At 36.8% G+C, this 25,986-nt stretch overlaps 1 protein-coding gene across 11 annotated transcripts in view; it reads right to left on the bottom strand.

Annotated features, from left to right (window-relative positions):
- Nucleotides 1–25,986, bottom strand: part of tenm4 (teneurin transmembrane protein 4) — a 183,352-nt gene that overhangs the window by 110,955 nt on the left and 46,411 nt on the right. For 10 of the 11 annotated variants that reach the window (XM_041258618.1, XM_041258621.1, XM_041258622.1 and 7 more), the window contains exons 2-3: nucleotides 16,186–16,469; nucleotides 11,111–11,380 (exon numbers count right to left, since the gene is read on the bottom strand). In XM_041258618.1, the coding sequence (XP_041114552.1) occupies nucleotides 11,111–11,380; nucleotides 16,186–16,405 (490 nt within the window). In that variant the 5' untranslated portion in view covers nucleotides 16,406–16,469. The remainder of the gene's footprint in view (nucleotides 1–11,110; nucleotides 11,381–16,185; nucleotides 16,470–25,986) is intronic. The other variant, XM_041258619.1, reaches the window with a different exon arrangement.

Genomic DNA, 25,986 nt, shown 5'->3' with positions numbered 1-25,986 from the left:
AACCTATATATATATTATATATATATATATATATATAATATATAATATATATATATATATATACAATGTTATGGATATGTTAATATCCTTTCTGGATAATGTTAATTATCCTTTCTTGATATGTCGCACCACCCGGCTGTAATGCAGTAAATATAACAGAATGATTTAAAAAAAAAAAAATACTGGCAAACAAAATGTCAGAAGGGTAAAAAGATTTAAAGGGACCTGGTGAAAATGCAGAACATGTGTCTGAAGCTGCATTGGAAATTTTCAATCAGGGTTAGAAATAGTTTACTGCAATGTATTGAATTGCCTTCAGTAATAAGGTTTGGAAACTGTATCCACTAGTAAACACTATTTAGGTGTAAGCGCACTACTAGCCCTGTGGCATTATGCCCATGGAATGATAACAAAATAACAATGTCTGAGAGTACTGAATATAATGTAATATCTCACAATTATAATATATCCTCCCTCCTCCCTTCTCTAGAGATATATATATATATATATATATATAGTAATATATAATATATATATATATATAATATAATATATAATGGTCTTTACATACTGTGCTGTGTCCTGTACTTTCCTGTCAAGTTCCCAGTTTTTTTTTTTTTTTTTTTTTTTTAGAACAACAAAACAGGCAGTCATGCTTTCACCTTCGGCATTGCTTTGGCACTTTGTCACATCTTACAGTGGAAGTGACCTGAGTGTCCACACCTCTCTCACCTTTCTCTTTCTCATAAATTAATAGCTGGAGACATATAATATTACCTTTTTTTTCTTTCATACAGGAGACAACCTGAAAAGATCCTTCTATTAGGGCCTGCTATCTGTGAAGAATGTGTCATACAGCACCTTTGGAGGATTTGGGGTTATTCCTTTGTCCTCACATACAGCATCACTGACACTGTGTTTCATATTTCTTCTGCGCCAAATGCTTGAGCTAAAGGACCAAATTCACTGCTATTCTCATATTCCTAAGCTGGCTCTTCACAGTATAAGATATCTACAAAATGCTGGCTGAATAAAAGGGTCAGTAGGCCTGAGATAAGAGTCCATAACAGATTACTTTATCAGAAATGTATACGACTTGTAAGGTCTGCACTGTGCACTCGTATGTACATGCAAAGCTGCTGTGCTCATGGTAATTAAAATCGCAAAACTTTCTCTCTCACATATATATATATATATATATATATATATATATATATATATATATATATATAATTCTGCTGATCTGTTAAAGTCCCTGTGATGTACTTATTGACTTCATCTAGCTGTTTCCAGAAAACCAAATTGATTCTGTAGTTACTGAACTGAATTTCCTCTGCAAAACACACACTTCTCCTATATATGATGCACTGTGAGAACCAAGTGCCTTCAAATAGGCTGTCAAGCAAAACTCTAAAATGTTGTCATTTTGCTTATTATATGGACTACCCAATATCTAATCATATATTAGTGCAATGAGGCAAATAACATTTTTACTACGACAACAGTATGAGTTTAGAGAGGGTTAACACAACCAGGACACACAAATTGTTTGGGCCATTATGTTTGGTGATATTTTATACAATACATCTTAAACTGTATCGGGGTAAACATTTTCATTGGTTACTGTTGGTTGGTAATGAAACAGCTCTTAAGTGTTTTAGTATATTTTGATAATATTTCAGTTTTTTCTCACATTGTTTTTATTAATACAAACATCTATCTAAAATAGTATAAATACTTAATGGTAATTAGCCCTTAATGGTAATCAAATGAAAAGCATAAAGGCACATCACATTTACTTGTAAAACTGTCAACAGGCGTCATCAAAATGGCCACTGTGTTGATGACATTTCTCTCACACAGAAATACTATCATTTGCTGCAGTACTTGCAGTAATAGTGTGGTAGAGAAGGCAGTGCTAGATCATTTCCAAGAGAGAAGGCAGTGCTTGATCATTTCCAAGAGAGAAGGCAGTGCTAGATCATTTCCAAGAGAGAAGGCAGTGCTAGATCATTTCCAAGAGAGAAGGCAGTGCTAGATCATTTCCAAGAGAGAAGGCAGTGCTAGATCATTTCAAAGAGAGAAGGCAGTGCTAGATCATTTCCAAGAGAGAAGGCAGTGCTAGATCATTTCCAAGAGAGAAGGCAGTGCTAGATCATTTCCAAGAGAGAAGGCAGTGCTAGATCATTTCCAAGAGAGAAGGCAGTGCTAGATCATTTCCAAGAGAGAAGGCAGTGCTAGATCATTTCCAAGAGAGAAGGCAGTGCTAGATCATTTCCAAGAGAGAAGGCAGTGCTAGATCATTTCCAAGAGAGAAGGCAGTGCTAGATCATTTCAAAGAGAGAAGGCAGTGCTAGATCATTTCCAAGAGAGAAGGCAGTGCTAGATCATTTCCAAGAGAGAAGGCAGTGCTAGATCATTTCCAAGAGAGAAGGCAGTGCTAGATCATTTCAAAGAGAGAAGGCAGTGCTAGATCATTTCCAAGAGAGAAGGCAGTGCTAGATCATTTCAAAGAGAGAAGGCAGTGCTAGATCATTTCCAAGAGAGAAGGCAGTGCTAGATCATTTCAAAGAGAGAAGGCAGTGCTTGATCATTTCAAAGAGAGAAGGCAGTGCTAGATCATTTCCAAGAGAGAAGGCAGTGCTAGATCATTTCCAAGAGAAAAGTCAGTGCTAGATTATTTGCAAGTCCACAGACACAGGCAGAAGTTTTAACAGACACTTAATTCCAGCTCCTTCAGCTTTTCCTTATTTGATGACCCCCCCGCCTCCCACAGATGGGAAAGGTCAAGGCAGTAAACTAATCGTAAGGCTTGAGGGACCACAGAAACCAGATTTGTGCCTTTTATCAGCCCTGGTTGACAATATGAAGGATATGAAATTCAGCTGATGGCAGACTGTTCATATTATTTTAATGCCTGAGAGACTTGGGTAATCAGTGCTGTTTCCTTGAAATCTGACATTACCAATATATATTAGACAGAAGCACATTTCTATATTAATTCACAAGTGTTTGGAGACGTGATCAAACCAACTTGTGTAATAAGTGTTGGAATCTGGGGTTTGGTGTTTATTCTCTTTTGGTTTAAAACAAAAGACCAGAATTCAAATGTTTTTTGGGTTTTTTTTTGTATTTTATTCAGGAATTCATGTGTCAAATTGATAGCCAGAATAAAGATTACAACAATAAAAAAAGCCTCTTTCCCACAAACTTGATATAAAGCCCTCACAATTAAGATGACTCTTTGTCAGCCACTTTTCATTTTCATTCTGTGTGATAACCAGCTCTCACTTGAGGCTTCTGAGGCTACTGTGCATCTGCCCACACTCAGAAACCAACATCAGACTTTCACAAAACTGTTTCTTATCACTTACCCCACCAGCGTGGTGGTGTGATGTCCTTAGTGATTGTTGAGCAGACAAAAGAGAAATGAGCAGAGTTACTGTAGGAGAAGACAGTCTATCTGCTGAACTGAACTGCTCACTTGCACAGAAGGCAGATTCCAATTTTTAGTGGTTCCGTCATGGGGTGCAATACTTCCAGTACTGATGATTTTAGGCCCTGGTTGGTTCTTCTGTGCTGGCTCAGGTGCTTGTGACAGCCTTCAACTGCTTTGGCAGTTACTTTGAATTAAAATAATATTCCAAATGATCATGCTCATAACCTTTAGCTACTCTGATCAAGACCTGTAAAATAACAGCTGCATTCTTCAGTATCCCTGATACACTGATTCCAGTATCCAAAATAAAATAAAAAGGATACTTGCAATGGTGTCACATTAACCCTTTTTTGGACACATAATAAATATTATTTTCTTTTTTTTCATTGCTTTTATATGGGAAACATGGCACTTGCATGGGGCTATCATGCATTTGCACCTTCCATATCTCCCCATATAAACACTAGAAGAGTTTTTTTTTTTTTTTTTTTTTTTTTTTTTATCTGTTCCTCATATCAGGTTGCCATCCATGAAAGGGTTAAAGGGTCAAGATCAAAAAATATGTTGTAACACCAGCTATGATCAATTCACCAAACTGCGATGACTGAATTGGTATATTTGTTTAAAAACAGAACTTGTTCAATTATTTCATAAAACACCTTTAATCTTGATGTCCAAACAATTAAACAGATGATGTTTATTGGAATTTAGCCAAATGAAAGCTATCCAAATTAAGGCACTGTTAAGACTGCAGTCATCAAATGGATTGATTCTGCTCACTCACATCTGACATTTGTCTTGCTGTGTGATAGCCTCTCACTGGAGCAAAGGCCAGCACAATGCACACAGCATATAAATGTGAATTATACTCTGGGCGCTGATGGTAATAAAAGTATATGTTTATTGTTGCATGCTGTAAGACTGTTGAAATATTGATTTGATTATTTGTGAAATTTAGATAACAACAGTTTGGGGAATCTGTTTTCTGAAGAAAATATTCAATGTAACTGTCACACAAATATAAGACCGTGCAAGACAGTTTAATACAGAATGACTTCATACCTGTAATATTACAATACTCTGTCTTAGAGAACACTTAACTTTCTCTTAGCTGGAGTTAGTCACCAGACACAATATCAATCAATCAATAAATAAATACATATGTACTACTTGACACTTTAAATACATGCATATTACATTAAATGCAAGGCTAGGATGTGAATTCTAAACATTGTGGATGCGTGTGTCATACAGAACGATTAAGATCATACGAATAAGATGGAGTGAAAAACCTGAAATAGCAATTTTGACAACAGCTAATAACAGATTTCAAGCTTAAAGAGCATTGAAAGCAAGAGAGAACAAATGGGAACAACTGGGTCTTGAGAGTGGATTTGAAGCGAGTGACTGTAGGAGACTGGTTTGGATTACGTGAAGTGAAAGCTGGATTGTAAACACCTGTACTCACACAGAATCAGGTCAGTTGCTACCCTGTCTTTGGGAGTTTTTACAGGATGTTTATAACTTTACAGAGGCTGAGGTAGATTATGGTTCCCCTTTAGAAATACCAGCTTTTGAAGATTGCACAACAGCATTACAGGCTATCTGTGCACATGCATCTGGAAGTTACTACTGCAGTGTGAATGGCAGGCTGTCATGAGGACAATTGCATCAATTTACACTTTTTTCTAAGGAAATAATATATTGTAAAATAAAGACAATAAGGACAAATTGCGTGGTAAGAAGTGCTAGAGTAAAAAATAATACTGTATAGAATGCAAAAATATGTATGTATTAGTGGTATTTTAAGATGTTACCAAAATGTACAGATACATTACATTAAGATAAATCATTTTTACAAATATTTAATTTAGATGAGAAAAATACAGCAGTGTGTCAGTGTGTGTGGATTTTTTTTATATTACTTGAAGTGCCCGAGCCAATAAAAAAGCTCTAATATTTTATAACTAATTATATAACTTTTACTTGACAAGAAATATATTTAATTTAAAGGAGAATTAAATATTTAACTAAATAGTAAAAAAAAAAAGGTCATAATAAGCACATACTTTAAAAACATGTGTTCTGCAAGAACCTTTTTCATCAGGAACAAAGGAGTGTTTTAGGAGTCTCACAATTACAGTCTGTGTAACCAATTACTGAATGTTTAAGAACTCTGACGTTTAAAAATTAATTTAATAGAAAGGGGAGAGGTTCACTGAACTGGTTACTTCCTAAACCCAGATTTTCAACTCACGTTGACCCTGCAGCCGCTAAGTCTTCACTCTCCTTTCACGTTACAGTTCATCAGTGCGAATGAGTTAGTAGGCATCGCCCTTAGGTAAAATGTTCCCATCCTACAAACATCTGGACATTCTGCTTCAATGCTGCTGTTGCTACACTGAATAAGGCCAACAATCAACATTCTGGTTTATATTTATCTACTGTATGCACCTACAACTCGTGATGTGAATTAATCAGCTTTACTAAAACAAATGTGTGGTTTGTAAAAAAAAAAAAAAAAAAAAAAAAAAAACAGAATGCAATTAGGATGACTCATCCACAATCTGTCTCTGTTATGTTATTTCAGGGTACAGCCAGGTAATCCAGTCACTGTAATTCCTAATCACCATAAAAGTAATATTCAATTCAAATTCAGCAGCTGTAGTGTAAAAGCACTATCAGCAGTAAGCCTGTTTTTGCATTGTATTGTTCCAGACACACTTTCACATCAGTGCGATTGTACTTTGCGATGAATTCATGTTAATACTATCATGCAGAGTGTTTGCTAATAAAACACTGAAGCACAGTTCAGTCTAAACGCTGCATCTGTGTATTTATACACATGACTTGAAATACATATATTTGTTTTTAATATACATCGCATTTTACTCAATATCCCACAGTATGCTAGTGGTTGTGTAATGACTGCCAGTTGAAATTCCCACCAGATTCATCAGGGCTCAACTGAGAGGTCACAGGCCAGATCCCAAAGGACTGCGGACCTAGAATTAGTCTCTACATCTGGGCATAATCTCAAAGCCTTACAATCAAGTCCTTAAATACCGAATAAGTCCAAGAATGACCCCCACCCCCCTGTGAGAAGTGCTATAATCCACATTATTTGACTTTTGCAGAGGGAGGGGATTCCTGTGTTATTATAAAAGGAAAAAAAAATTAGACGTTTACACTTTTCTTATACATCACAGTTACATAAAAAGAGATGAGTGACTTTGGAAGACATCTGCAAGAAATTCCAATAACAAAAAAGTCTTTAGAATGCTTTTTTGTAGCCTAACACCAATATGACACAGTGGTATGGAATTCAACAGCATCATATGAAGATGCCTCTGACACGGTCTAATTAGGAACATTAGACACAGGAACGTAGGACACAAGCTGCAAAAGGTTTGCTTTTTGAGACTCATTTGGCTTTTTGCATAGTATGCTCTGTTTCTGTACCAACAGCACTGACAGTAGTTCCCCAATAACCCAACCTGTCACTGGACAGCCAAACAGCCAATTCACATATTTTAAAACCTGAAACTCACCGCTTCTATGGAGTCAGTTACTAATTTACTTTCTTATATATCGCAAATTGTTGTGCATGATGTTTTGTCAACTTATTAATCAGCTCAAAAGTTACTTCTGCTAGCTGTCTACAAAGAAGCCTACAAGTGATCGGCTGGTATTTTAACTGTGAACAGATGTCACAGCATTTATTTTTAACTGAATGCAAGGGTTTATTAGGCAATGTAATGCAAAGTAGCAGAACTAGATGAGGTTTCACATGGTATACTGTGCAGTACACAGGGCCTGGGGCAGTACGCTGTCAGACACAAAACAGGTAGAAGCAAAGATTTAAGAAAATACTGAACTCGAACAATATTAACAAAAACTCAGTCAAAGTCTTACTGCTGCTGTTTCATTTAATGAACTCAGCAGAAATGCAAAGACTGCAAAACAAAACTGCTAAAAGGATAATTACAGACAATTAACAAGAAATTCGTATTAGCCTACTTAACAAATCCGATGATAAAAAGGGTAACACTTAACTAAGTTTATTACTGTAAATTTGATCTCATATCACAAGGCAAACAGCCAACCATACTTCAATGTAATAAAAACAATACATATTTTAGTATTTTACCTTGCTGTATTTCAAGGTTAGGCAGTTACTATAGATCAATACCCTACATGATACTGTAATCAAACGTTACCTTTCACATATATAAAAATTTCTATAACATTTCTATAAAATGACATACAGAAATTATTTTAATTATTTTACTTTAAGGTGTATCCTGATATATACAGTTTGCTTTAGTTTTTTCAGGGAGACTTTACCATCTACATGTTCAGAATATTTAATATGTCACCAGTTATTAAGTGTGTTTTGCACAATTCTCCATTACTGTTTCTAAGGCACACAATTAACAATCTCTAAAGTGAGTTTTTAGAAATGAGGGTGTCTCATTTTTTCCTCTCTCTGCAACTGTGTAAGTTTCCGAGAGAAATGCCCCTCGTGGTCATTTCTAAAACCTCAAAATAAGCTTTTAGATGCAGAGCCAGCAGATTCCTGGAATAGTTAGGAAGCAAGGTAAGCATAATGATATAAGAAATACAATTTTATGAAAGCGTAGAGGATATAAAGTATCCCTTTATGTCATGCACTAATAATTCTGTTTTTTCAATCAGCACGTAATGTGTAAGGAGATAAAATGACCTGCAAGTAAAGGTGGAAAGATACTAAGCCTGCGCTTGGTGTGTGTTCATCAAAGCAGCAGGGGGAGGGGGCACAGCAAAGCCTTTAAGAGGGAAGAGATAAAAGCCCTTTTAAGATTGATTTGTAATTACAGTTTACTGAACTAGTACAAACCAATATTTATTTTTTCAAAGCAAAAAACAAACATAAAAGCATGCTTAATCCACAAGACCCACTTGTTCTCTCTTGCTCTCTCTCAATGCTCTATATTTAAGCCTGATATATGTTATTATCTGATGTCTAAATTGTTATTTCAGGTTTTTCACTCCATCTTATTCATATCATTCTGTATGAAACACACATCCACAGCATTGCATTTAATGTATTATGCCTGTATTTAATGAATTTACATTGTTTTTTACTGTTTGTATTTAATGTACTATGCCCTGTATTTCACTGTATTTAATGTATTATGCATTGATCCTCACTATCTTGCAAAGCGCTTTGTGATGGTGGTCCACTATGAAAGGTGCTATATAAAATAAATATTGATTGATTGAAAAATATTGATAATTATTTACGTTTCTTCAGAAGGAATATAAAATTAGATGTATGTCATTTTCTAGCCATATTTCTTTAATAGGTTTTTGACTGTTGAAAATTGATTACATTTGCACAATCCTTTTCAATACAAACATTAGTACTCCACTGTACATTAAACTCCCAGTTCTGTCTTGGCACATCACTTTTCTGGACGTGAGAGCAGCCCAGTCAGATACATCATGCTGAAGGTGCTCATGTAAGAGTTAATGTATTGTAAATCTGCCCATGTACTGTGGAGTCATTATGACTCAGCTCTGAAGCTGTTCTTTAATTCCCTTCCAGGTGTCCCCCAGGTTTCTGGCTAACCCTACGCAGCACACCGCAGTAGTTTCGCTGACACTGAAACAAATCGAGGCACGCGCCAGAAACGAGAAGAGCCAGTCACAAACCTGCTCTGTGCCTCCCTGCTAATTGTGGAGAGAGCGGCCTAAGAAGTGGACAAGTCCAAGAGAGCTTCAATTGTTTTGAACTGTAGCGGAAACACAACAAACCTAAACGACAGGTTCCAGTGAGAAGGGTTGCAATGCACTAAATTCAAAGCAGATATTCGAGGCAATGAAGAAAAAAATTAGCAGATCAAATGCTTTGAAAAGTACGAAGCTGGAAAAGAGCCAACAAAAAGAAAACCAGACGTTTCAAAGCATCAATGCCACACATTCAACCAAGCAGACTGTCTTAACATTTAAAATGTGAAAATATCCCATAAAGATTTGATTAGGTTTGCATTTTTGTAAAAGTCCTTGGTAACTCACCTTTTGCTAGCACATTACAGTTCTGCAACGTATGCCGGGTACAGCAGAAGATCAAACCTAATGAAATTATGTGTAACTATTTATACTGATTCCTATTAATCATGGAAATGTCAGACTAAAATACATTTACAGTGTTAAATTAAAAGGATAATAATGCAATTAGCATACCCATAGAGCAAGAGCAGGTATGTAAAATGAATTAAACATGAAATAAAAGCTCTACAGGAGACTGCTGATGAAGACATCAGTCAACAGTATAGAATCTTTTCATGTCTACAGCTATGGCCAAAAGTTTTGCATTACCTAGAATTTTAGGATTGATTTAGGAATTTATATATATATATATATATATATATATATCAATCTCAGCATTAAATGAAATCTGCCTCCACAAATTCTGTGACTAGCTTTGCACTGTATTTGGAAATGATAGAATTGGCAGCATTAATAGAGATGCTTGTTTCGCAATACTAGAGCTATTTGAAGAATCACAGATCCGTGTGTGTTGGACTTTAAATGCAGATATTAAATGAAGCAGCACAAGTAACATGAATAATTTATATGCAGTTATGTCAATAATAATAGCTTTCAAAATGGACGTTAAGTAAGCCTTATAAAAACAACCCTGCCTGTCATATTAGAAAAGCATTTAAACTGTATAACACTCTGGCGTTATGTGGTTGTTTTATTAAACATATTTCGGTTCAATTTGAAAATATATTGTACATGTCTAGCTTCACTAGAATGGAATCGAATTTGTCAATGGCTTTCACATTTCTGTACACAAGCAAAGGATGGCCAGGCTCTCCTACCCTTCTCCCTGCCAATGAACCCACCCATGCCCTGGATGAGAGAGTAGCTCAGTCTCCAAGCCTTTCAGAGGGAACCTAGCATTGCATAAATGTAGCAGGCCAGTGACCTGAACCAGCCTAGCCACGGTAACGTAAGCTTGAAGTTTGTCAGCTGACTCAGCGACACCAATGGGGCAGAGAGTAACAAGCATACCATCATTACAATCCTTATTTACTGTATCACAGTATATGACTGCAATGACCTGGCCATCTGGGTTATGAGCATTTGAAATTACCTAGGCAAGGAATGAAGGAATGAAGAATTAACAGTAGGTCACCAAAGAGTAAGTCATGTTTTTTTTTTTTTACAAAGTAGATGTAAAAAAGCCAGCCCTTCTAGTACCACTGTTAATTTTGTTGATGAAATTAGTGACAAAAATAATCATCGACGTGGTGTTTTTTTTATCTTTGTCAACGATGACTGTGAGTGGACGAAAATCACGAAGCGTGACGATGACTATGAGTGCACGCCAAAACGCTAATCATGACAGACGGAATTAACTACAGGACGAAGACCTGCCTTCTACGTGCAATTCAATAACGTTTTTTCATTTCAGCAGCATATTTCATGAAAGAACGCTTCAAAGCATTAGACAGCTTACTGTACAGTATTAGGAGGCTCAATCATTAACTGAGAGACAATAAGAATAGGCATGACTGAACTTGCTGTCTAGAACTGAACTCCACAAAAGCACCCTCGGGTTTCCTATTAAATGGAATGCCACAGCTTTTAGGATAACTTAAATGCATCCCTCCTTACCGTTCTCCATGTTTTCATGCTCTGTGTCTGTAAGCGTGAGGTTGGAATTGGCTCGACTGGACAGACAGGAGCTGCGTCCTGATTTGGCGCTGCGCCCCCACATCCTGACTCCGTGATCAGGGGAAGTGATGCCGTCTGTCTCGGTGTCTGCGTCTGAGCCGGCACTGATGGAGTAACCTCGATGAGGAAGTCCGATGTCTGTCCGGTAGCCTGTGCTGTGTGGAGGCAGCACCTCGCCGAACCCCATGTCTCTCAGAGAGAAATCAGCTGCTGGGTGGGACAGAGAAAGCCAATATGGTTCGGATACAGTGCGAGAGAACAGAACAGTACAGCCAGCAAAAAATACTAATACAGCAGGAATCAATTTCAACAAACACACTAGGAGGTCACAGGCATTTCCACTAAGAGTATATGAGGGCCTTCTAGTTTTGTTAGCTGTTGAAATGAAAAAAAAAAAATAGACTGACAGAGGAGAGTGCCTCAGAGCTATTTGATTCTGAATTTCCTTTAGATCAGCTCATTTCAGAATTGTGTGATTCTGCATTTTGCTGCATGCAAAACTAGTAATGGTCTGGCATCCTCTCACGCAGGATTGTAGTTCGTCTTGCTTTTGGATTAAATTTGGTCCAAGGTAACAATGACATAAATAAATAATAGCTCAAATAAATAAAAAAATATCCACATAAATAAATCAGAGTCTGTTATTGTCAAGGCGTGTAGTGAATGCTTTTCACAAAGCCTCAAAACAAATGCCCTGAGGTTGAAAAATTATGAATGGCCATGACTGGCACAAGCCTAATATACGATTTGATTAAAAATAAAGAAATGTACTATTCTGCGTGGGATGTAAATTGGGTGTTTGAATCTACTGAAACACGTTGCATCTTTAAAGTGTAAAGCCATTTTACAAAAATGTGGAGATTTATACCATTGCGACCCCCCACCACAAAAGAAAGTCTGAAGATATCATTAGCAAAGGGGGCCGGTTGTACCTACAAGGTAAAAAAAATAGGCCATGTTTTACCAAACATTTTAAAATGAATAAATAAACAATTAACATAATGAACATTATTGTAATATGTTGCTTAAAACATAATAACACAATATATTGATAATAAAGTTGAGTTCTTACCTGCGAACAAGAGTAACACGTTTAAAGTTTGAGACTCTGTAGCTTGGTGTTGTTTACATTATCGTTAGCATGCTTCAAGATTTTTAAGTGTTTTTTAAAAACACACTTTTCTTATACCAGTACAGTACTGGTGAGCGACAATCAGTTAGTTTGAAAAGCAGGCTTAATCACTGATAACAGGTGCACAGGTGGTGACTTTGTGAGTGCTCCGGGGCTCAAGCACCAATGGGGGAAAATAAGGTCCTGCACAGTGCAAATAAATCACTTGTTCTGTCATACTAGTGTGGATGCTTCACAATCAGAACAGTTATTGCAGCATTTAAAAGGTAAAAAAAGTGACTCTGAGAAACCAGAAGGCAATCCTTCACATATTCAAATCCATTTATACAGCTCCCAGCTTTCTTGAAAAGATCCGCGTTTCCCTCTTTTGTATTTGTTATGCTCTCATTAGTACCCAACCTAGCAGATTCAGCGTTTGTCAGTTCTGGCAGATTCCACTATATCTGTTGAAGCGGTTTGCTCCCACTGCTAATTGGGACTTTAGTAGAAGACCACATTAATTATTATTTTTTTAGCATTTCAAAGTTATGTAATCACACACAAACCAGCCAGCATTTTTGTAAACAGCAACACATGCAAGAACAATCTATATATATATATATATGTCAATGAATGATTAATCATGAAAATTAAGCTATCACGAACTGAATCGTTTACTGTTTCCATCTACATAATGCAAAAACTAGGTTTTGTCACCACACCTGGCTATTAAATCACCTCTTCCCTCCTAAACAAGATTTTTTTTACATTCTGCAGACTCTACAGCATGTGGGCTGGTTAACAAGTATACAGTAGCTAGGGACTTTTAATTCCCATACTGCAATTGTGATTTTTTTTTTATTTGTTCAGCAATGATGCTGATCGATTTTCAGTCACTTTGTTTTAGGCCAGACTCAAATCTACAAGGGAAACAATTTGAAGCCTGTCATAAAGCTATTAGTGGCAGCATTCTGTTTCAGAAAATAATCAGGCAAATTGATAGCAAACCCCTACAAACCACCCCCCCAAAACTGTATTATTTGTATAAAGAATACTCTAGGTCATGTCTAACCTGTTTAACATACTGTATTATGATTGATATCTATTATTCTCTACTGTGCTTTCTGCTTAAGTCTTATGAACTATTCCAGCAAAAACGACTTTTCTCAACCACTTCAAAATTTCTGTAGTGGTTTGAAAAAGGAGCACTAGAGGTATGCAGCTGTAATCTCCATGCCCTGTGGTACAGTTGAAGAGGGGAAGTAAGCAGAGTGAATGATGAAAGCGAAAACAGTATGATGGAGACCACACATAACAGGATGACAACAGCTAAGAAATGACATATATTTTGAAAAAGTAGATGGCATATTATTCCACTAATTCAGAAGAGAAAACACACCCACTCTTCTTCTTATGAAGTTTGCATGTTAATCTAGGAAATATTAGCAGCTGCAGTTATACAGATGCATGGGATTTATCTAAATTTCTGTAGTGGTTTGAAAAATGACCTCTAGAGGTGTGCAGCTGTGCAGAATGCCTTAGTCTCTCTTTTTATTCTAATGCTCCTGAGCTTATGTGCTTTTGACCAAACCCATCACAATCCCTGTTCCTACTGGTTCAGTGTATAAAGTCCTGTCCTTCCTCTGCCCAATGAAGAATAGGTTTGGAAACTTCTGGCATTCGCAGTACAGTCCTGTAACACTTGAAGTCATTCACAATTGCTGCCTTAAAAGTAGCTTCTATTTTTTAAAAATCACAAATCAGAGAAAATGTATTTAAAATGGTTAAAACTCCCTTAATCAGCAATGCTTGTGATGTTTTTAGTAATGTTCCATCAGTGCAAAAAGAATGCCTCATTCTCTCTGGAGGTGGGGGACGCTTAGCATTATAATATCTACACTCTTTTTTTATAAACATATTGACAGTAGCAGGTCCCTGGGTCCAATGAATTAATTATATTCATGTTTAAACAGAAAAGAAAAGCGATGAGAAGCAAACTTAAAGCAATATGAATTGTGACTCTTATCAGAATTTTTTTTATTGCTTTATCTCTATCCTTGTGGCTCTTAAATGAGGTTTTGCAGGTTAGTTTCCTGACTTATCTGACAGGTTGTTAATGCCTCCCTAGACTACACTGACTAAAGGAAAAAAAAGGACAAAGGATTTAGGAACTGAGATCTCCTGATACTTCTATTTTCAGAGTAATTGCCTTTAAGAAGTATTTGTTGGCAGGTATTACATAAATCAAAACACACCTGCTTATTAACGTGTTGGCTTCAAAACAAGAAAATCTGCCCTTCCCTCACCTTTACAACTGAGTACCAATCAATGGCATTTAACTCCTGCATGTTTTAAAAGCTGATTGGAAGCAAATTTTCCTCTCATCCAGAGCACTGAGAGTTCTACAGTCATACTGCCATATGGAGGCCATAAACTGACAATGAAAATATGTTGCAAAACTAGAAAATGCAAGTGATCCGTCACAGAAACGTGACCTTTCCTTAACCCTAACACGAGCTACAGCTGTGGAAACTGGCATATGTATTTCTTTGTCAAGTTTAATCAGAGATAACACCTTGCCCAGGGCTACAATCCCACAATTCACTGCAGAGATGACACATGTTTAAGGAAACTAAGGAAAGTGAAAGAAAAGAAGCCATATCAAAAGGATAAAAGAATGGTAAGACAAATAATCACAAGTTCGATATTAAAAAAAACACTGATTGATAACAATAATCAATAATTACGTAAAAAGGGAAACCGAGGCATTGCACTGTTTTGTGTTGAGTAATTAACATGTTTTACTCCATTTAATACTGAAAAACTTAACTACAGGTTAAAGGCAGGTATCTGGAAAATACAAATATCGACACAATTATCTTGATGTTTTTACTAAAAGATTTTAACACACCTTAAGAACAATGCGAAATAATTTTTATTTTTTAATCTTGCTCTTCCCCATTCTTAATCCATTCCTCTCAATTAATAACAACACTTTTTTTTTTTTCTCCTTGGTATTTCAATTAACCTTGTCTTCTGGCATCCTCAAGCGACTTCAAAAGTCATTTTCATAATTTCTCTGGCAGGATGGCTCCCCATTGTTTGAACAACACCAGCACTATAAAGAATTGAGCTGAGATGTATGCAAGGAACAACAACATTCAGCCCCTACCTCCCTCTGAAACCAAGCTGGATATCTTATAAATAATGAAAAATGACTGCCACAATTAACTGCAAATCTAATTCTTTACATTAAATGCCAGTGGATGCATTGATTTTCAAGCTGCATGCTCTGCGTGCCCTTTTAAGCAGAGAGAACTCAAGACGGTCGATACCGGGAACCAATAAACATATACTCTTTTTTTTTCTTTCAGACCTATTCAAGTTAAACTGGCTGCACTTGTGTTTATTTACTGTCAATTACATTGCAGATTAACCTATTTATTGCTGACTTACAGGATTTGTCAGGGCTTTCCAATTGCTTGGTGACATCACCTCAAACCGGTGACAACTGGCCTCTTCTATAATCACTTGCACCACTGCTAACTCCCTAAACTTCTGAAGATTCTACTAGAAGTTTACATGTTACTAGAAGTTTCCATTTCCCCAACTGCACTCGCTTCCAGCTCCAACTGAGTTAAAGATTCAATTGTTTTTTTTTTTCGGTTTCTTTCTTCCACGGCAGGTAAGCCAGTTGCTCCTCACACAAAACTGCATACAAGGTTTGATTGTCACAAGGGCAGAGGGAATAGATTCACAGCAACATGTACAATAAAGGATGAATCTGTTGAAGGAACTGTACAGTATTACATGTTAATTGATTCCCCCAAATCCCCATTGAAAAGCCTCATAGGACACCTTAACTCTTTATCTAGTTTTTGCTTTTCACATGTGATCAGTTTACCTTGCCTGCAGTACTCGTCTGATTCCTGGTGAACCATGTCTTTGACCCGGGTCCCGTAGGCCAGTCTCGAGTCCTGGTCGTAAGCTTTGAGCGTTTCGCTGGAGCTGTAGGATTTGGGGTGGAGCTTGCTGTCTTCGTTCTCCACAGAGTTGGTGTAGCGTCGTTCTGTGTCGCGCCGCGCTGTTAGAGACCGGTAGGGTTTTCGTTCCTTCACATCCATGGCTGTTTTGTCTGTGTCTTCCACATTAAAAACTGATGCTAGAGGAAAATCAGCTCCAAAAATTCTGTAAAAAAAAAAAAAAAAAAAAAAAGAATGAAAAATGAAGGTTTCGTTTATCTGTTTAAAAAAAAAAATGTTTTAGCTTAGCATGAGTGACATGATGTAGACAGCCAAAGCCATACAGGTGCATCACCAAATCTGACAGGTGGACCTTCAAGCTAAAGGACCAAAACCACCTGATAACAAGACCTCATGTTTTTACATGGTGTGACCTGATCCTCTTAAGTCATCTTCTACAAATAAGGCTTTTTTCAAACAGTAGATAAGCAGACCATCAAAGGCAGTATGCAAACATAAACAAGGTTCTTTGTAACCTTAATGCACCATTTGACAGTTTGCATTACAGGCATGGCTAAGCTATGTGCATCCTTCCAATCTCTCTATTTTCTACTAGGGTTATGTATATACCTTACTTTTAATTGTGAGCACATTGTTCTAGTAGTTCCATTTATTGTACACTCATTAATTATACAGTATTCTTAGTGTTCTGCATTTGCGGTTTATTCTAAATTTTACTGAAAAATTACAGGATTTCTTTTTTTAACTGGACGTCGGTTTTTACTGATTTATACCCAATTTTTGTAAATGATTCAATATTTTCCTGGTACTATTTTCTAGGAAATACAATATTTTGATTAAAATGCTGTTTTATTTTTTCTCTGGCATTGTAATAAGCAGCTGTATCCTAGGATACAGCAGACGTTTAGACGTCAGAGGATCAAACAACGTTCAAACGTGGTTCTCTGTCACTTCACAAACACATTATCGCCTGATTATGTTGTCCAATCAAAGTCTGATTATTGTGGCAATTGCTGAGCGTAGTAACTACTAGCTTGATCAAAAACTAAATTGAAATACTTGCACAAAAACATAATATTTTTAGTGGATGAGGAATGGGGAGAAAACATAAATCAATTTGTAAATATTCAAAAGAATATGAATGTTTCGAAGTATACAAAAAGCAAAAATAGCAGAAGTAGGTCAGATGAGGCAGTGGTTGCATAGCGCTGCAAACACTGCTGCATTGAGGTACATGTTCACACTGACAATAAAAGAACATACTGAAAAATCAGCGACACTTTAAACTAAAACAAGAAAGTGAACTGAGAGACAAGCAATCCATCTACGCGGCTTTTACACACGCTTCAATAAAAAGAGAGCGCAGAATGACTGTGTTAATGAGTTCATCAGAAAGTTGTGCTTTGCTGGATAGCCATCTTAATTGTAAATATTTCACATACAATGGTAATGCTTCAGTTGGTAACCTTATATGGAATGCATTGATGTAAATGTCCAGTGTGATTTCGATGTTGCTTCAATTTTCTTTTCTTTTTATGATTTCAAGGCGCATAAACCTGGCTTGTTTTGTGCTGATGTTATGTTCATACCTTCTGTAGATACTATTTCCGTCAGCATAGAGATTGCCCAAACGTTTGCAAAGTACCAAGTCCTAGTCCTAACTTGGGAAAATGTGGCTTCGACTTGCAAAAATTCAGCTCGTCATACATGCCAGGGACATTGTTAATGAGATACTAGAACTGCTACGCATCATATTCCACATGTAAAGTGTGTATACTGAGATTACTCCCCCCATTTATCGATTTTATCCCTATTTTAATATATGTAAAATAAATTACCAGATTTTTACATTTTTTTAAAATAAAAGCTGAAAACGCAGAACACTAAGTATTCTTTACAGAAGAGCACATACGTTTTACTGGTAATACGTATTATCAAATGTGAGTCAGCAGCATTTATATTGGTGTTGAAAATGTGTGTTAAATAAATACCCTTTTAAAATAAACACAAATCTTATTCAGAGCAGGAAAGTGTCCAGATTTACCACATGCAATGAATGCATTTAACTAAAATAAGAAATGCCAAATGCAAACGCTAATAATGTATTCCACAGTGGCTTCATAAACAAAGCAGCTGTTGCTTAAGAGCTGTTTAAGATTCAATTACGATCTGACTGGCTTACAGGGTGACACGCAAAGCGAGGGCAGATATAGTATACTTGAATTTACTGTAAAATGGGCAGGATTTTGTCTCCTGTACAAAGTGTAATCCAGTGTGTTTCTAATGGAATGAAATGTCTAGCTACATAATCCCAGAGTTGTCTATCTAAAATCAGAGTTGTTTATTGCTAGTTTTGGATAATTAACATAATTTTTTATTCCAAATGTAGAACTCTGCATTGAATCTACATATTCATTAATCTATCCTAATATGTGAACGGTTTAAATGCTTTCAATGATTCTTGTTTTTCTGTCAGAATAATGCAATGTATTGTCCTACAGACCACAATCTCACAGTAACAACACATACCTTTATAATTGTGGTGGGCATAGAATCGATTAGTATTGAATTCATAAAGACAAGAATTGGATGACAGAATTAACAATTTATAGCACAATATATGCAATACTTGATTTCAACTTAAGGTCATTTAAAATGATTCCAGACCCCAGGGCTCCAATAAAACCTTAACTGATTGACTAACTATTTGATTAATTGATTTGTTCAATGCACAAATGTCAATATCACTTAGCGTATGAACAGCAGTCATTTATTTTAATTGAATGTATTTTCAGTGTTTTTTTTTTCATATACTATACACCTGACTGCAATAGACAAATATAGACAACTTACATCTTAAACTCAATTGCTGATTTTGAATTTGACATTTGCAAAACAAATGAACTTTCCACACAATAGGAAACAAACTAATAAACGGAAAATATATACATATATATATATATATATATATATATATATATATATATATATATATATAGTATATTATATATATATGGACCAGTGAATATGGTATAACCAATGGACCAGTGAACAAGTGGTGATCTGGAAAAGTCAGAGGATACGAAAAAGTCAGACCCATTCAATCTTAACCCTGAAGGACATTCTGCTTTGGTTGTTTTAAAGCTATGTACAGAAAGGTATAAATCCAATGTTCCTTCATAACAAAGTGCTGTTTGCAAACCATTTGTATCTTTTAGTCTTCTTTTCAGTGTGAATTACCCAGCATTAAGAGATAACGAGGCACCATTAGGTTTAAGTTCCTCAGACACCATCAGTTACTTTCTATCTGAGTGTACCAGTAATGTGTTTAAGGCTCTTTTTGTCCTTTGAAAAGCCTCTGGTGCTGGACTCCTGTAAAGAGTTGAAATGAGGCTGTCAGGAGTTTATAAATAAGGGCGTCTCTATAACATGTGCATGTGTGGAGGGATGGGGGGGGGGGGGTGGGAAAAGGCCTTGGAAAAAATCTGGCACCTGTTAATTGGGCCACTAGATCCTGCTCTACAAACCATAACTGCAATCCAATACCAGTTAGTGAAATAGTTGTTTGTCTGTTTACACAATTACACATAGCAGCACTGCACCTCCAATATTCAATTCATTTATTGCAGCACAATGAAGTCAGCACTAATACTTTCCAGTGTGTTTGAAGAGTGCTGCATTCAGGATGTTGCTGTAAACTACCACTGCTTGATGAGCCACACTGAATTCCAGGAATAAAAAAAAAACACTGGAGTGGACAGATGCTGGTCTAAAAACATAACATTAAAAAAAAATGAATCACATCATTTCAGACAGATGCATGCCAGCAGTGTTAGAGCAATTACTGGGGCGTCTGAATGAATTATTATCTTGGAGAACACCTGGGTAGAAACTCACATTCCTCAATCTGACCCCCCAAAAAAGCATTTCTTTGAATCACAGCAACAACATGTTAACTGACCACTTACATTAAATAACTTTGATAGGAACAAACAAACATGGAAGCTCTTTGGAAAATGCTTTTCTTTGTGAGCTACTTCATGATTAGGAAACGTAATTAAAGCCAGCTTGTAGACTGTTGCACAGTCCTCATGTTATTGCAGTGGCTTTGCGCATGTCAGTGTAGAGTTTCAAAATTGATTAGTAGTTTCAGCATTGTTATCGCTAAGGTTTAAGATTCTCACTGAATCAGATTTAGCAAACAGGGACTACTCATTAAGTGTTATAATCCCTTTCAGTACGGCTATCTTTGCTGTTGTGGGGAGAATAGAGCTGTGATATGCCTTAACACAGTCTGTATGTAGAAAAATGGGCATAGAAAGAAAACAAAAAAAGATTGCACTATAGTCATCTATAACCTTGAATAATATAATAATAATAATAATAATAATAATAATAATAATAATAATAATAATTATATTATTATTATTATTATTATTATTATTATTAGTATTAGAAGAAGAAGAAGAAGAAGAAGAAGAAGAAGAAGAAGAAGAAGAAGAAGAAGAATACGAATGACAACAACAACACCACATGTTACCTGTAATTATTACTTATAATTAATGCATTTTCTCCTTTTTTAATTATATTGGACTGTAGGATAGTTATTCTGCTATGGTCCGTACCAGGTTGAGAAGAACTGCTGTAACAAACAAACAAAGACATAAATAACTACAATCTGTATTCTGTTAAGACAACAAATATGTTTTTATGCTTCACCCGGTGCTTATGATGGGTTAATAAGATACAGGCGCTGATTATCACCGAGTGTGTTTACATCAAATCCCAGCTATGTAGATCTCCTTAACAACACGATTTACTATATAGAAAAGCATTTTCTAAACCAAGGTTATACAGCAAATACAGCAATTCATGTATAGTGAGACCCTGGACTACAAAAGCAGGTATACTACAAGAACGAAGTCAGCCACTAGCATTGCATTTCAACAGTTTGTTCTGGTTATTCTGAATGTAAACCTGACCAGCAGGCATGTCCACTCTGTTGTGTTTTTAAGATCTGAATCCCCTGTTTCATGTTTTTTATCAGAGATTTATATTTTGATATTGCTTGCTGAGCTGCTAAAATTGAAAATGTGTTTCTGGTTTGATAAAAAAAAAAAAAAAATTCCCAAATCACAGTAAAACAAATCCCAAATACAGAAAATATATTGGGATTGTAGTTGGTTGTGAACTCCATGCTTTGAACTGTGTGCAATTCTTGATAAACAAAAACACTGAAATATCTGTCAAAGAGGGGAATGACATTGCCTTCTAAGAGATTAAATTGTATTTAACTTCCTGAACTTGCACTAGAAATGTATTGAACAGAAAGCCAGGGCAAAATGTATCTAGTCTATCTTGCGAAAAAAAAACATCTTCAGTATGACAAACATGGCCTTTGTCGACTGTGGGGGTCACCTTTTGTTCAAATTGACAGCTGAAAAGATGCCAGTGATTAATGACTTGCAACTTACACAGACACCAAACCGCCCCGTCAACAAAAACAGCTTTTCTCCCTCGGAAAGAAAGAAAGCTTTAATTCAGTGTTGAAGGATCAATTTAAGGAGTCTTCCTTCCAGGTTGCTTATGTTCTGGCTTTTGCCCAAGAGATTTCAATCCCATCTAACTTCCATCCACTGCAAAAGGCAGATTTTACCCGAAGGCATTTTGTTTTAGTCACAAAAGAGTGAAAATGTGTCACTTGCCCTCCTTACCACATTCTGTATGCCTTTTTAATTGGTTGGTAAGCCTGCATGAGGCCATGGGAACCAAAGAGCAACCTTTTCAGCAAGCATTGAACAATTAAAACATTTTGACAAGTGGTATTTAATGCAGCCGATATCATCACCAGTTCAATAAATGCCACCTGTCCTATAATACACCGGTCAAGTGCCAGACAAGCATTTGTGAGACTTACCCTGTCAGGGAGCCTGGTTTTATCTTCAATGAGGCAATCTGTTTGTGTACAAGGAGAGGTAATTCAACTGCTTGTAGACCCAACAACTTAATAAAACCACTGGCTCATATTGCAGTCCAACTAGTATTAAGATATTACTTGTTGAAATCAGACAATTTCTGCTCCCAGGTGCTGTTCTTATGACATCTCAAAAAGGCTGAACATGTCGCTTCCCTTTTTTAGAGTGATCGTGTTCTTTTTTATTCTAACTGTTGCCTTTGATCCCATTTTAATAAACCTAGTCCCATATATTAAATAGTTTCTGTTAACTCAACTAGATGCGTGATGTACCAAGGATCTACCTACTTTGTACACTATCCCTGACATTTTCCAAAAACACATATACCAACACTATGATTGTATAGCCGTCTTTGTGCAAGTGTGTTGATGCCAGGCCTTTTGACTGACAATGGGGGGGAAAGCAATATGATCTTCTGCGTTTCAGACATGTGCTTATTTTGAAAATATACATTTTGACTGCAAAAGATAAGGAGGACCAGCTTTCATTGTCATTCCTGCCTGATCTTAAAACAAGCACACAAGCACACACAGACGCACACACACCAACTGAGCCCTTGAGTCAGTCAGCTGTTTCACCAAATTCCATCAGTCAGTGGACCTGCAGTGTAAGCACTTAACTGCCTCATGCATCATGCAAAAATCTGAGGCATCAGGGGTTTACTTTTGCATGATGAGAGCAGTTGAGATCAACCCTTTGTTAACCTATAACATTTTTTGTTGCTGAGTATTGAACTGTATACAACTGGTCTTCCTTGGTCTTGCCAAAACCTTCAATTCCCCAACCCCTATAAAAGTGAATGATATAACGATTTTGCAGCTCAGTAGATCAATCCTGTAAAAAATATATATTCCACATGTTTACGAAAAGTAGACTGAAACTATCCCATTGCCTGTGGGAAAACATATTCCTGCAGCTTCCCAATACTTCCCAGACTCCTTTGCAGTAACACAAATAAGACACAGTGATTCCCCCACAGGTGGGCGACTGCTATAGACATACATTCAATAAATTAACCGTGAGGCATTTTCAGGGGGGTTTTTTCCGCCCGTAATCTTCAATTCAAGTAGCAGGGGTTCAGAAAGCTCCTCATTGAAATGCATTACTGACACGCCCACACACACACACACACACACACAATGGTGTAGGGACAATAAAGAAATTCCCAAGCATGACCGGAGTTATGTCACTGCTGGCATTTAAGAGCAGCTAAACTGGCAGACACTCCCAATCCTTTTGGAAGTCATTCATGTGCTCACGTTCAAAGAAAATCGGTCCTATCAAAAAAAAAGAGGCTTTTTTAAAAAGTAGATGAAAACAGTCCCCTCTAGGTGAGGATGAATAGCTTTCTAACTGAGTTCTAATCCACAAGCACTTGGAGTCCAGTGCTGCACACAGCCTACTTACAAAAAAATAAAACAGAATCTACAAAAGCCCTTAATACAAACAAAAGTAGCTTCAGACCACTGTGCCAGCAGTCTTGTTGCTAATCACCTTTTTTTGTGATTCAAGGTCAAGAGCTGATGCAAATCTTTTTTTTTTTTTTTTCAAGATCCAGCTTTGGTGAACGGACCAGTAAATAATGAGATAAAAACACACTTATTCACTCCCCACACTGCTTTAAATGTGAATGTCTTGAAGAGGCCCAGTCAAAAAATGTTAACTGTAATACAGCAAGGTGGTTTTTAAAGATATAGCACAATATGGACAAGAGTGCTCCAATGTAGCAACTTCTAAAGCCTTTTCCAAAGCTCTAAAGGGGATCAGAGAAGTTAAAACCCCACAGCTTCAGCAAACTGGAGCAAGGTGAAAAAACTAAAAGATCAGTACAAGTACCTGTTTGGTTTATAAACTCACCGTAGGCAGAGAAATGTTAAAAAAAAAAAAAAAACCCTGTTAGAGATAACAAGCTTCAAGGCATTTATCTTAAAACTGTGCCACTGTGGGTAGATGGACAAGTCATTTTGTATGTCACAATGACTCATTAGGGTGTGATTACTGCTCATTATCCAACACTACCAAGGCTTAGAATTAATTTACAGCACAAACCAAGGTGAAACCAATCCTAATTCCAGCTAAGAAATAATCAACTGGTAATAATCCCCTGCTCAGAAGAACTAAAGCTGTAGCCCTGCATTACTCCCCTTCGACATGTCGACAGATTTCTGTACAGCTTGGGAGCAGAGAGAATGGCAAGGCACTGTGCGTGACTGCTCTCAATGGGATGTTTATACAACTGCCAACAAACATCTTCCCACTCGACATGGAAGGAAGACTAAATGGTTAATTTTAGTTGGTCACCACAGTTTTTTTTTCTAGGTTACAAAACTAACCTACTTACTGAACTGACAGGAAGGGGCCGGTGTATTTCACATTTCATGCCTTGTTAATGACCTTTCCGTATAACGACAGACACATTCCTAAGAGGGTTTGAGGGCCCAAATTTAAAATACAAATAATCTCAGCAACAACACTTGAAAGTAAGTTATAATATCCTTGTGTTTTGAACTTTCTCAGCCATGCATATTTAGATTTGCTAAGACAGGGGTTTGACACCCCCCTCGCCCCACATAACCCAAAGACATCTCTACAGAACAGTTGTTGGGCTCTATTTATGGTACCGCCTGTATCATATATTTCATGGTTGTGGTTTTCTTGTTTTCATAAAATGCCATCATGTGTTTTTTGCTTTTGAGGCCAGCCTCTTGGATTACTGTTCCAAGCAGAAGAGGCTACTCCGAGCAGGCAGGTGGAACAACACTACTGTAATAATTTTCACATGATTTCATCAGGACACTAAGCGAGGACGACGCTTTCATCCCACAGGGTAAATAAATAAACCCGTAGGACTACAAGCCACTGGCTGATCACTACCTGCCTCAGTAGAGGCAAAAGACACAGGTAGTACATATTTATTTATTATACACAGCAGGTTTACCAGCTGATTAGACATTAATATATTTCTTACGTTGCCTTAATGGGATTACTCCACTTTTTGTTTACATGTCCCTTTGTAAACTTAATTACACTAACAGTCTTGAAGATTCAGCTACTTAGTTAATTAAAATTTGATTTGTAAAATCCTGGGAGATTCGCTAAAGCAGTTATTTCTGCTTAAGCATTCATGATTATTTGATTTTGTTAATGGTTTATAGTCGCTAAACTGTGGTATGTGCTTCATCACAGACAAAGCCAGCCTCACAAATAAACATTAGGAATGCAGGAGTAGAAATGGTGCGGGGTGTAGGGGAGCTTGTTGTCTTTTACTGGTTTGATTCTTGGCCAGGTCATCACTGACAATCTGAAAGTCATTTACATCTGTTGGTGATTCGGGGGCCATGAAGAAACCAGATCTGCTGGTGTCAAACAGTTTCCTATTCAACAGGTGTTTAAATCACAAGATAAACACCATTACAACTGGAGATTATTAAGACTCTTGTCTACAGTTTCACGGAAAGACCATGGATTACCATGTGCACGCTGTTTAAAACAGACTCTCCCCAGCCCGCATAGGGTGGTCTCCCTCAAGGCTGAGGCAATACAAAGGGGGCTTCATTCTACAGTGTTGCTGCCATCAATGTGTTGTGAGTTCAACTGCTGTTTGTAGAAGTTAGAACAGATAAAACGCTTACAGCGTGTTTACAAGACAAATTACAAATATCACTGTGCACCACCTGTTATAACACAAAAGTATTTTTGCTGCAACAAAACCCTCACATCCTAAACACATTATTCAATAGTATTTTG

This window comes from Polyodon spathula, chromosome 9, assembly GCF_017654505.1.
Source record: "Polyodon spathula isolate WHYD16114869_AA chromosome 9, ASM1765450v1, whole genome shotgun sequence".
Classification (NCBI taxonomy): domain Eukaryota; kingdom Metazoa; phylum Chordata; class Actinopteri; order Acipenseriformes; family Polyodontidae; genus Polyodon; species Polyodon spathula.
The sequence above is the reverse complement of the archived record's forward strand: the minus strand, read 5'-3'. Positions and strand labels throughout refer to the sequence as shown.